The 13,633-nt window shown below is 37.0% G+C and overlaps 1 protein-coding gene across 1 annotated transcript in view; it reads left to right on the top strand.

Moving 5' to 3' along the window:
• Positions 1-1,373: 1,373 nt before the first annotated feature.
• LOC104275016 (attractin-like protein 1) overlaps positions 1,374-13,633 on the top strand; it is a gene marked incomplete at both ends in the record, with an annotated part of 190,017 nt that continues 177,757 nt past the window's right edge. Inside the window, 2 exons of the mRNA XM_009870845.1 lie at positions 1,374-1,557; positions 5,592-5,746. Of these exons, the coding sequence (XP_009869147.1) occupies positions 1,374-1,557; positions 5,592-5,746 (339 nt within the window). The remainder of the gene's footprint in view (positions 1,558-5,591; positions 5,747-13,633) is intronic.

The following is a 13,633-nucleotide window of genomic DNA, read 5'->3' as shown; positions in this document are numbered from 1 at the left end:
TTTGATATAAGTACTTGTTATTAAAAAAAAGTGACTTTCTTATAGAGGTAGTGCCTGGAAACCATTTAATGAAAGTAGAATAGCACCAGTAATAACTGAAATTCATGTCTCTTCACTGAACAGAAGAATCTGGAGGAAGAAGAGATAATCTTAAACTACCTACATAATATCAGATAAAAATTGAAATGGAATTTAAGCTGACTTTCAGATGAAGCAAGGTGTATGGTGTTGTGTGCTAGCCTTGGATAAATAACTTTATAATGGCAGCCAATTTAGGTTAAGAATTAGGAGACTGCTCCATTCTATAAGTCCTTGGCCGCGCTTGCCCACAATATTCTCTGACATAATCTTTGAGAGGCTATAAGTGAATTATTTTTTCCATTTCACATTCATAGAACCAGCTGCCTAATCATCATAGGCTCTTTTGAACAGGCTGCCTTCCAGAGGAGATACTTACCTCCTGATTTGCTGTTTTCATGATTTATGTCATCAGCTGGGAAGATGGAGGGGGAAAAAAAAAAGGAAATTTCAGGGTCACAGGCAACAAGAAGTCACTTAAGCTCTCTGCCTTTTTTTTGTTTTTATGGTAAATTTTCCAATTGTGTTTTATTCTTCAGTGGTAACAGCTATTGTATATGTTTTTATTTATTGTCTCTTTGCAGTTATTAATGATGTGATATAAAACGTAGATTTAAGTGCTAGGTTATTGAGCTGCTATCAAATTATCCTTTTGTGCGTTTTCAGCAACTGAGTTGGTACATTTGCAGTTAAATAACTAAATATAAAAATAAATAACTAACTAAAAACCAGTAGTTGGAAACTGATTTTTAGCTCAATAATTTTACAGTTTACTAGCCAAATGTTTGAGCTACCTTGTGTTACACACTTGTTACAACTCACAGCGGTTCGGTTTCTGCTGGGCTTCTCCAGACAGTTTCCCCGTGATCGAGTACAGGTGTTCCTAATGCAGCTGAAGTAGCTGGAGCAGCGAATTCTCATCAGCCATCTCTGGTGGGAGTTCAGGTTGTGAGAGAATTAATCTTAACTCTTAATTTCGTGTTTTCCAAAAGTTTTGGGCTTTTCCTTTTGGTTTTGTGTGTGTGTGCTGAACTCTCACGTGGAAGAGTACGAGAGTCTGCCTGGCGTGTGTAACAACGATGTGTTTGTAGTTTAATCGAGAATAGCAAGCAATAGTCTAATAACATTATCCAGTTGCAGATATTTTCCTGCATTTAAACAAGTCCCTAGTTATAGCTATATTTAGAATTGTCATGAAAACTTAAAACTCCCAGTATTGTGACTTAGCAACAGTAAGCAATAGTAATAGTAAGCAATAGTAAACCTTAAACCTATGTCTTGTACGTCTGTTCCAGGGTCCAATTCTTGGCTCGTGCCAGAAACAAAAGGAGCAATTGTGCAAGGTGGATATGGCCATACTAGTGTCTATGATGAACTGACAAAATCTGTTTATGTCCACGGTGGATACAAAGCATTACCTGGCAATAAATATGGGTTGGTGGATGATCTTTACAGATATGAAGTTAATACTCGGACATGGTAAGTGGGATTTATAATGTAGGTATCTGCTATCTGTTGCTGAAAAAGAAACATAAGCGTAGAGTGAGGTTCTAGTCATATCCTTTGCATGTTGCAGAACAGTACATTCTCTACAACAAAATGGAAAAGTTGTGATGAGGAATTGGACTTTAGCTAGCGGATTAATGGAGCTACACAACAAAGGAATGGCAGGGAGGAAGCTCTGCAAGTGTTGTGCAAATTAAGCAAAGGTTCTCCTATCCAGACATAACCACTGTGCAGAAATAATACATGTGCACAGTTTCCACATGGTGTATATATATATACTGCTGATGTACATTCAAGTACCTGTTAGATAAAAACAACAGTGAAACCTAAACACCATGGAAGGTTATTTCTCACAAAATTGTGAGAAATAGGAGGAAAAAGTTCCTGGTATTGTATTGAGATTGTTAGTTATTAATGTTCTTGGTGTTTCTATTTTTGTCAGATCCTTGTCCCTTGAGCTTATTGTAACTTATGAATGCTACTTATATGTATGTATAGAAAGTGACCTTCAATATTTTTTTTCACCTTAGAGATTATATGAGATCATGAACTATTTCTCAGTACATTTTATTCTCACAATTTAATATTTGTGTTGAGCACTAGTGGCCTAACTTTAAGCACACAAGACATTATCTGAGATATGGGAAACATGGTTTTGATTGCACTGAGGCTTTTGGTTTTTTGAATGACAATAACTCATGGCACTTGGAAACACTATTACAAGGATTTTTCTGTCCCTATTAATGTATTTTTAAATTGCTGGAATTTTAATGCTCTCTCGTTATACTCTACTCTTGGCACAAGGTGATATTGTATCCCTTGATGATCTGTTCAACAATATAATAATAGTTATTAAAATATTTTTATTCATTATTGATATAAAAACTAATAATGAATGCTTCTACCTCTTCTGTACCAATGTGGCATTCTCTGGAGCTTGTAGAGAACTTGATTCTCTGTTTCATGAGTGTTACACTGCAAGTAGGTTGTGTTATGAGGCTAAAAACTGGCTGAGAGGATGGGGTAATGACACTTACATAGTAAAAAAACTTTAGTTTCTATGTATCTAGTTTCTTAGTATCTATGATCATAGAATCATATAGAATCATAGAATGGCCTAGGCTGGAAGGGACCTTGATGCTTTATAATCACTATTCAAAGCACTCAAGCAACTGAGCTGGAATGTCCCATTAGCTGGGTGGAGTATGAGGAAGAGGTGGAACCATGATGACTTTCTCATGCCCATGTACATGGCTGTTTTTCCACACTTGCATTTGCTTGTCCTCCCTGCTTTTGTTTTTCTCTTGCACTCCCTCACTCTCATCTTCTCTATCTCATCTGGCCAACATTCACAAAGCCTTGGTTATGCAAAGCTGATTTCTTGTTTTATTCAGTGGCATTTTCATTTCTTCATGTCAATTAGGCATTAGCTTTATGTTTCTTGGAATGTGAGAGGGTGATATTTTAATTCCTGGTGTGAACATTATTTCTAATACATGATGGAGAATTACAGTGTTTTTAATACCTGCAGTTGCTGTGCATTACTTGCATTCTGCTGTAGTTGGCAATTGGGGGACAATGTGATGCTGGGCTCAGATAATGGCTTGAAACACCAGAAGCACCTGCTGGCTCCTGAGTATTTCTGTTACCATTAAAATATCATGCTGCTGTATGCAACACTTGGCATCCGCAAAGTTAACGTGGACTAATGTTTGCAGATACGTGTATAGGTGCATAAATAATGAATTCAGAGTGAAGTGTGCAGAGTAAAGTGTGCTGAGACTTGCACATAATTTGGATGGGGTTGATACGTGTTGGAGAGTTCTGAAAATTGCTCTTCTCAGCGATGCTAATGAATGGTGAGAGTCATGGCCAAATTAACAAAACTTCCACTTCTGCTGAATCCTCAGGAAAAAGTTACTTTTAGCGGGTAGGATGAAACTCAGACACAATGTGCAAAAATTAAGGAAAAAATGCCCCCGTACAACGTGGGGGCAGTGCAGTTGGGTGGCAAGTAGAAAAGTGAGTAGCCCAAAGGAAGACTGCGGGGATCATTGTTAAATCCACTGTTGGAGAGGAGAGAGTCCTTAGTTTTCCCCAGAACAGGTACAAAGCTCTTTAGAGCTTTAGCGATCAAGACAACTATTTGTAGACAGCTGCAAGGCAGGGTAATCAAGACAGAGCCTAGTGTATAGTAATTAATGTAAATTAGGAGGTAGGAGTAAACTAGTAAAGTAAAAGAGAAAAAAATCTATAGTCCAGTTGGATAAGGCCAACGTATTCTTATTGTATTCATTCTTTCAACTCATAGCAGCAGTATTCCTCCATGACGAGTTGAAAATAACTTAAAAATAATGACTTATTCTATTTTCTTTTAATTCCTAATTTTGTATGTTGCTAATTGATGAGCTGAACCCAGATGTCACTTTTTTCTGGGTAGGTACCATAAGTATTCTGTATCAAGCTAATTCCTGGTGAGAAAAACACACTTAGGTCTGTTTTCAAAGTATATTAGTCAGAAATGCACAACAAAAAAGCAAGTCCCTTTAAAAAGGGGGTTAAAAATAGAAGCACATTGCTGGGCATGCTGGTGGCTTGAAAAAATTATTTCATTTTTAAGAAATTGAAAAAAATTACTTTCATTTAGTCTTTGATATTTCCTTTGATGTTACTTTCTAGGAGTAGGTTGGAATCTATTAAAATGATAATATGAGAACTTAGATTTAATGCCTTCCTATCAATTTGTTTAAACATACTATCTCTTATTACTTAAAAAATATTTTGAGTTTATTGATTGATTTACATCATTATGTCAGAACAATGATATATACTTTAAACCCTCTCCCCCAAACCCTATGATGATGTAAAAATATTGAAGGAATGTGATCAAGGTGATTCAAGAGAGACAATGTTAATCAATCAGAAGGAAAGATTGTTGAGTCAGTTCATTACAGAACACGACTAACAAAACAGTTTAATTATCAGTGTGGTCAATGTGCAGTAACACGTGAAAGTGAGAGTCTAAAGTTGAAAGCTGTTAGATTACAGCGACAAGTAAAAGGTTATTAGGAGAATGTAAATAATATTCTGTTCTGGTGATGTAATCAGCTCTTTAGAAGCATGTCTACAGCTGATCTACTTAAGATACTCAAGAGGGCAAAACCCACAAAAGATTACTTTCTCCCTTAGTAAGATTTATTTACTATGATTGAATCGAGTTTGTTATTCTGCTCTTTCTACTTGCCCCACACCTGCCACTTGAGAAGTGCAGACTTGACAGCTCTTGGCTACTCATGGGCCCATGTTATTGCTCTGGCACAAAGCAGACTGCATGGTCACAGGCTAAAGTGAGTGAAGACGGATCAAAGACTCAATCAGCATGGACTGTTTTTTTAGTTGATGCTGAAATTCTGGATGTTTGAATTTGCCGGACTGAATATATATATGCAGCGATGCAAATGTTTTCCAGCACACCTGTAGTGACTTCTACCATACCTTTTCCAGGTCTGAGGGTTCAATTAATGAAAAAAAACCCAAATAAACAAGCAAAAAAATTTCTCGTTTTCCAATATTTAGAATGATCTAAAGATTATTTTTTTAGTCTTCTAAAAATTTTGTTTTATTGCATTTCTTGTGCAAATAAACAACTAAGGATATGTAAGAATAGGAGTTAATAATATGAATGGGTTTCCATTCAGTTTTGAGTAAAATTCACCATGTTATTACTCACTTCTGAAGAATGCAAACATGATACAATTTTTCAAGATACGTGATTTGGCAAACTGTTTATTTAATAGGAATGCAATTTTAAATGAATGCCAAATATATTTGTTGTTACATGAGAAAATTCATAAATTTGGAAACAATCTGAATACATTTAATGATATTTACTGAGTAATATCTTTAGCGTTTCCCTTGTATTTTGTATTGTGTTCATCTATACATTTTCTTGATGTGTGTATACAATTTTACACATGTTGGTATACATTAATTCTTATATTTTGTAGGACTATTTTGAAAGAGAGTGGTTTTGCAAGATATCTTCATTCAGCTGTCTTAATAAATGGGGCTATGCTCATTTTTGGGGGAAACACTCATAATGATACTTCCTTGAGCAACGGTGCAAAGTGCTTTTCTGCTGACTTTCTTGCATATGATATAGGTATGTATTGCATTTTTCTCGAGTTTTAAATACCAATGTGTTGCTCTCTCAAGTCCAACTAATGGGATTCTTTAAAGTCTTGATCTCAAACACCTTCAAATGATTTATAAATTGTACTGTAAAATTAAAACCAGACTTTTGTTCCATAATAGTTGTAAGTTTTTGGTTTGCAGGCAAAGCATAGTAACTAAAATGATAAATTTTAAAAAATGTCCATAGTACTGTCTTATTGTATGAATAGCAGATACGTTGCTTAAATGTATTGCAACACTAAGTTGTCCATGGGACAGCAATGTGCCCCTGTGGCCAACAGGGCCGATGAGATCTTGGGGTGAATTAAGAAAAGTGTGTCCAGCAGGTCTAGGGAAGCTCTTCTCCCTCTCTTCTCTGCCCTGGAGAGACCACACCTGGAATACTGTGTCCAGTATTGGGCTCCCCAGTTCAAGAGAGACAGGGACCTACTGGAGAGAGTCCAATGGAGAGCTACGAGGATGATGAAGGGACTTGAACATCTCTCGTATGAAGAGAGACTGAGAGAACTGGGGCTGTTCAGCCTTGAAAGGAGATGGCTGAGAGGGGATGTTATTAATGTGTATAAATATCTGAGGGGTGGGTGTCGAGAGGAAGGTGCCATCTCTTTTTGATGGTGCCCTGTAGTAGGACAAGGAATAATGGGTTTAAGTTAGAGCAGGGGAAGTTCCACCTCAATGTGAGGAGAAACTGCTTTACTGTGAAGGTGCCGGAGCCCTGGCACAGGCTGCCCAGAGAGGGTGTGGAGTCTCCTTCTCTGGAGACTTTCAAACTCTGCCTGGACACGTTCCTGTGTGGCTGGCCCAGGGGACTGGGGGGTTGGATCTTTAGAAGTCCCTTCCAACCCCGAACATTCTATGATTCTATGAATTGGTGCATTTTGGTGTTATGACAGTGTGTGGAAACAGAGACCCTAGTGCCTATTACCTCCAAGTGTTAATTTATTTTTCATGCTAAATATCTACACAGTACTAATAAAATATGATGCTGAAATTTAAACAAACAACAACAAAAACTGAAACCCTAAAAGCAAAAAACAACCTAACCAAACTCCACAACTTCCCTCTCCACCAACCAAAACCAAAACATTTTTCCACAAGTAACACTTGAGCAGTTCCTAAAAAGATTTCAAGGTGGTGGCAGGTTGGAAAATGCACCACTCAGTGTTTGTGTCAAGGCACTGCAGCGGATTTGAGGAACCTGAGGCAGGCAGCAGTTTCAAAGTTGAAGCAGAGGTAGTCAGGTGGTGATACACAGGGAGCTGGGAAAGGTCGAGCTGCCACAAGCTGCAGAGCAATCTGGAACCGTAGGAAGTCCACACTGCAAGAAGCGAAGTCTAGAGGAACAGCCTCTTGGGACGCCAGTTGTGGCAGATTGCTCGTTGTAGCTGAATAGACATAGGGTGGGGCTGATAGCTGGGATATGTGGATTTTGCTGGCTATCTTCCACCAACGAGTTACTTTCCCTCTGTCCTGCCTCTTCCTATGTATTTCAGATTAGAATATTAATTAAAAGATTCTTGCCTTTGAGACTGAAATGTGTTACTTGATCAGGAGAACTGCCTCAGTATAAGTCTGTTTTACATGGAGCAATGCCTCACCCACTGTCTAGTGTAAGCAGTCTTGCTGAGAGGAAGGAAAATTCTGGAGGATACTCCCTCATATAGACTAGTGGAATAACTACATTAAATAAATCGTGTCAATACCTTTGCATCATTGTGTTAAGGATAAACTGTGTTTCTGTGGACATCAGCACAATGAGAATAACTAAGCTATTTGTACTTAGTTTCATGGGATAGCAGACAGTCTTGGGAGGATGGTGGTAAAAAAAAAAAGTACTTCTGAAGCATCAAAGCCAGCTAGTGTGCAGTACAAATGTCAAAATACGGAATTATTTCCCAGTTACCCAAATTCAAAAGAAGTGGATGGTAGCAAAAGAACCCCACAGAACTTTGTTGACAAGCAGTTGGGAGGAGGCTGAACGTTCAGGGAGAATGAGGTGATAGGAAAAGACAGTCAATATGAGATAATGTTGTATTAAAACCAGATGTAACCTGAAGTGAGATAATGGACAAGTCATACACTTTAGGAAATTGTCTCCTATAAACTAAAGGACGTGACAGTGGTTTGTGTGTCTGAGTTAGGAGTGCCATGTGGCTGTACAAGTGGCCTATGCAGTCCAAATGAAAAGAAGAAAGAAGCATCAATGCCATTCTCAAGGCCTTGGATATATTCATAGAATTTTGGCAGCGCATTTAAGAAAGACAAAGTCAAAGAGGGCTCTGCATGGCGAATGGAATTAAGGCCAAGTGAAGCATGAGGAGCTTTTAGGAGATAATAAAAAGATGTGGTATATTTAATTTTGGAATAGAGTGATTGAGAGCAGGAAAGACTGGTGTTTATAAATATATGATAAGAACACACTTTTGAAGATAACTGTAAAATAAGAGGAGGTCTCAAGACTAGATGGCTGTAAGCTTTCAGTCTGTAGAATGGTTCCAACCATTAGATCTGTGTGGTTATGGAAAAGCCTCCCTATAGGATTGTGGAGACTGTAAATCTAAGAGAATTTAATAAGTCCATAATCTGTTTCCTATCTTGTTTATTGCCACTGCTGTTCTTAACATAAATAGTTTTTCCCTTCCCTAATGCTCATGTCCACATTTTATGCATAGGCTGCAAATATACACACACGGGCTGTCTTTGTGCCAACAAGCACAGCCACTTGTCCTGAGAGCTAAAAATTGGGAAAGGTGTCAGAGCAGTTTGGGAAATGGACTTGTGTGTGATCCTGTTGAGAAAAGCCTGTGGATAGTGCCCGGATCTGTCTTTGGCAAGTGTTTATCGGCTGACTACTGTGGTAGAAGAGGATGAGACATGATCCTTTTTATAGGACTAGTTGATGGCTCTTTATGGCTTTCTGTATAGATAGCAATGCAGTGTTTGCTTTCATACAAAAATAATCAGTAAATTAAGTACATGGTGTATGTCTTATTTCCTGCCAGTTTCATTGAGTGTGTGAATAATGCCTTTTTGAAACAGTGGGATTTTTGACTCCCTGTGTTACATATCCCTGTATCCCTATATTACATATTCAGTAGTTTCTTGTAGGTATCTGATGGTATGAGCTATTGATTTTATTCTCAGTTCAGTTTACACCTGCTTTTAATTTTTAATGAAACAGAGCTCTCTCCTCATTTTAGAGGGTAAAATTAATTGTTGGTCTACTTTTATTTGTAGAGTCTGTGCTTGAGAATAAGTAGTATGAGTCCCAGGATCTGAATATATGTAACTTTCTAACTCTCATACACCAGGAGTCTTTTAGTGTGCCTCAGTTGGATGCACTTGCGGTGGTTTTTCTTTTTTTGTTTTGTTTGTTTGTTTGTTATTTTTTGAGGGATGGAATAGTATTTTTTTCTAGTTGATTACAATATTTAATATGGTATTTATATTTTCTTGCAAGTCATGTTCTCCATGTGTTATCAAACTGGTGAAGTACAAAAGAAATGGATGTAGTAATAACTTTTAATTTTTTAATAAATCTATGAAAATTGATTTGATTCAGACTTAATCTTCTGTATTATTCATTTCACTAAATTAAAAATAGAGTCTCACGGCATGCAGTAGACAAAGGCATACTTGTTCAGAAAACAGTAAATACTTATTTTACTAAGAATTAAATAATTACAGAATGGGTGTATTTCAGAATTTTATTTACTTTGTATTATGAGTTTTTGAACGGTGCTTGGAAGGAAAAATATATGATGCTATTGGTATCGTGTTTCCTAGGTACCTTGCAAGTGATGGAGTGTTATACTCTGTCTTATAAAAAATGGGTGCTGTCTGGAAACCAGCTGAATCCTAGAGATAGAGCTCATACTATTTATGTTCAAGTTGGGCTATAGAGTATTTTTGATTATATCTCTTATTGTATGTGACATAGTCTTATGGGTAGATTACTTCAGCTTTTTATTATCCGTGGAAATGCTTACTGTTTTTTATATTAATGTGAAATAACTCCTTGGGGGGATTTCTCTCAATTAAATTTAACTGTCTTAAAGGTTGGATCTAACACAATCTGGTAATCCAGACTCCTCCTCTAGCCAATGGAGGGAAACAAGTATCTTCAGACAACAATTAATTTACCAACCTTAGGACAGAGTTGCTCTTTTTTTTTCTTTTCTGGATTCAGTCATTGCTCTCTAGACACTGAGCTTAGGTCTACATGCCTAAGTTTTAGACAGCTCAGTGTTACGTTTTGTGAGCCAAGAGCTCAATTCAGTAATTTTAAATGCTTACTGCATCTGAATATACTTGTTCAAGCTGAAGACTCGGAGATCTGGAGATTTTATAAAAACTATTATGATGCCCTAATTTTTGTAAGTTAATGTTGTTTGGTGTATTCACGTAAATAGCACAGTACATAATGTGAAGTCTGCTGCATAAAATGAGCTTTAGAAACCTGGCCTTTGCTTTTGCCCTCCCGATATTTTACCACCAGATTTGCTGCCAAGATGCTCTGGCAGCTCCTTAAAGATCCACAAATGGTTATGCTCATAGAGATGAGGTATTTCCCAACCATACTTATATTGCTTACATTATGCTGAAATAAGAACCTTGGCAATGGGGACAGAGCTGCTGCTGGGCTCAGTCCTGGGTGCAGTGGTTGACCTGCACTTTTCAAAGTGATGTTGCTTATATCTTTTCTTTATCTACCATTCACTGGAGTGCCATCGGTACCTGTTTGATGTGTAAGAGAAAGCTGAAGTATGGATGTAATGTCAGTGTTTAATGCAGAATGTTAATTCAATTCCTCCGTTATAGTATTTTGAAAGATAGTATTTTGTGGCATTTTTCTCATTTAAAAAAGGAATTTGGAATAGGTGCATGTAGCAAAGATGTATATGCACGGCTTATGAGAATCAGTGCTCTGTGACAGCTCTTTGGAAATCAGAGAGTTATGCAAAGGAGAGTTTGTGTATAGTCATCACACATAATACTGACAGTTAAAAGAAAATGAGATGTGCATGTCTGAAAATCTGACTGCCTACTTTAATTAATAGGGATTTATATTTCAGAATAAGATATTGTCTTGTTCTTCAGCCATTGCTGTGTAATTAAGAAACTGTTTTAGGACCTGTACTCCAAATTCTTCCAATTCCTTAGCTCTACTTTGTAATGCCTAAAAATCGCATACCTTTGGGAGGATGAAACTTGGCAGAAAGAAAGTAGATAATCACCACTGACTTTAAATTCTACAAAGTGCTTAGATCCCACAGAGATTAGTTTAAATAAATGTGTAATAGAACTACAGAAGAAGTGTGACACGTGTCAGTATTGATATTTTGCGTATGTTTTCTTCTTGGTACAAAGTCTGAAATTAGTTCAGTGTGCTTTTTTTCTCTTAAGGAGCAAAATCACACGAGTCTCTTACTGTTCGCCTCAAGCTCACTGCTGTGTTTTCCACCTATATAGTGGCAGAGTGGTTCACCCAGGCCAGTGTGCTGGGGAGTTTTTTTCTGAATACTCGATCAGTTTAATTATATACATTGTATAAGGAATAGAGAAACTGTGGAGCTCTGTCTGCCATCTTCCTGCTCCAAACAAAATAGTATTGTTTTGCAGATGTTTGTCTAATGAGTACACATCTCAATAACTGGGCTGAATTCTGTGAAAGGTTAGGAATAATGAAATAAATAACATTCCATGCAAAGTGGTTCTTAATTTTTTAAAATATTTATAAGCAACATGAAAGCGATTCATGAAGACATCTTATTCTTTGGCCATGACTAAGGATTATTTGGTGCAAGTTAGGAAAATTTGAGGACATACTTTAAACATTCACTTACATGAATTTGACCAAAAGTAGCTTACTTGAATCAGCCATCAGATGGGTCCCAGTGTAATGAAAATGAGCTAAGAACTACTATGGACTCTTCTTGCCGCTATTGGCCTTCTGGTATTGCAACAGTCATGGAAAGCCCTCCCAGAGAAAACAGATCTATGTGGTATTGTCCTGCAAATCACCAGAAGTTATACTGGGAATATTCAGTCACACTCTATCCGCGGGGCTATACCAACAACCAGCTGTTTGGAACAAGGTTATGTCTGGTAACCAGAGTTGGAGAAACAATCCTACCTTGCTCTTTTCTTTCCTGTAGGCTTGGGAAGAAGAGAGGGGTGCACAATTACAGCTTTGTTTCTTCACTTTTATCTTCAATCTTTTTATGTGGTATGACACATCATATGTCTTTCTTCCTTATGCTGCCCTATAGTTAAAGTTACAGTGCTGATAAATCAGATCTATACAATATTTGTATACAATATTTGTATACAATAATTTGTATGACGTATCACGGTAAAGGTCTTTTGTCTTGACTGGATTCCAATATTTGTTTCTCCAGTTCCAGTGTTATAAAGCCAGTTTGCATTAAATACACAACAATTGTATGGCTGCTTCTTCCTAGTAAGCCATGGTTTCTATGAGTCTCCTTTATATTCTCTCATGTTGCTCAGGAAGTCACTGAGAGTGAGGAGATTTTTATTATCTTAACAAAGGCAAATATTCCTGAATTGGAAAATAAGTTTTTTGTTCATACCTAACTTTCATGGTGGTTTAGCTGTTACGATGTTTAGTTGTTCAGAGTCACAAAAAAAAGAGAACCAGACAGATGTATGGTGTGCGTCCATACTTTGTGAGACAACATTTCTTTTATCATAGTAAAACTAACTCAGTAGTTATTGGAAATATGTAAAGAAAACATGCAGGCATAATCTGACGTTGGATTCTATGTAGTATGTGAGGCTGCACTGCAGGTATTACAGATAGTGTGACTGAGAAAAATCAATCAATTCCAAATTTATTTAAATACTTTAACATTGAGAAATTATTTGGTAATAAAAAGTAGGTAATTTTGTCTGCCTTATATAGCCTTGTGGTTTTTTTTCTTCTGTTCAGTGGAACAGCAGTGAAGAGTTACTTAGCTTGAGCAGTTAGGGCACTTCCCTCAGATGAAAACTGTAGGTTTAAATCCCATTGGGTAGGAAATGAACCTGTTTCTCCCGTGTCTTGGATCATTACTCTAACTGCTATTAAACTACATAAGTCTTTTTCCTTTTATCATATTTTGGAAGTGTGAACCCTTCCCATTCTTTAAAGGGATAAGTGAGAGTATCACTTTGAGAGAGTTCCACCTGCAAGTTCCGAGTGGACAAGTTGTTTCTGTTCAGTCTTGAGTGCAGTACTGGGCATTGCAGGGTAGGGGAGGAAAATGAAGGTGAAGTGTAAATAAGCATCTTTTATGCTCAGTGCCTACAGTCTTTCATCTGAGTTTCTATAGTGTTTTCTACAGAGAGAATATTTCAGTTCCTTAATGTTTTCCTAAGTTCTTTCCAAAATTTTATAGATTTGAGAGTGAGTTGTCAAGATTTTTAGGGTCATTCTCATATTCTTTTTAGTTGTTGGCAATAATTGAAATGTCCATGATAAAATAGCTTGTCTTGGTCATCCTCTCTGATACCACTATGCAGTATTGCCGGTAGGATGTACATGAGAAGAATACAGGTGACAGGACAAAGTATGATTAGTAACTGTTTCTGTTAAAAGCAGATTTCTGTTAAAAGCAGATTTCCATGTGTTGTATTTTATACGTGGATACACACAGAGACGGTGGTAAATACAACCAACACCACATCTTCATACTCTACAGAAGGCCGTGATATTAATACACGATGTGGAAACTCATACTATGTTTTTTCTTTGTTACTTTCTACTTGGAAGTGTACAGTAAATCTGGATATTTCGGTACTTTAAAATGTTCCAAAAAAGTTTAAAGATGATGGACAGGTATTAATTCTA

The sequence above is a fragment of the Apaloderma vittatum genome, unplaced genomic scaffold (assembly GCF_000703405.1).
Source record: "Apaloderma vittatum isolate BGI_N311 unplaced genomic scaffold, ASM70340v1 scaffold7116, whole genome shotgun sequence".
NCBI classification, from domain to species: domain Eukaryota; kingdom Metazoa; phylum Chordata; class Aves; order Trogoniformes; family Trogonidae; genus Apaloderma; species Apaloderma vittatum.
This window is presented reverse-complemented; position numbering and strand designations above follow the sequence as displayed.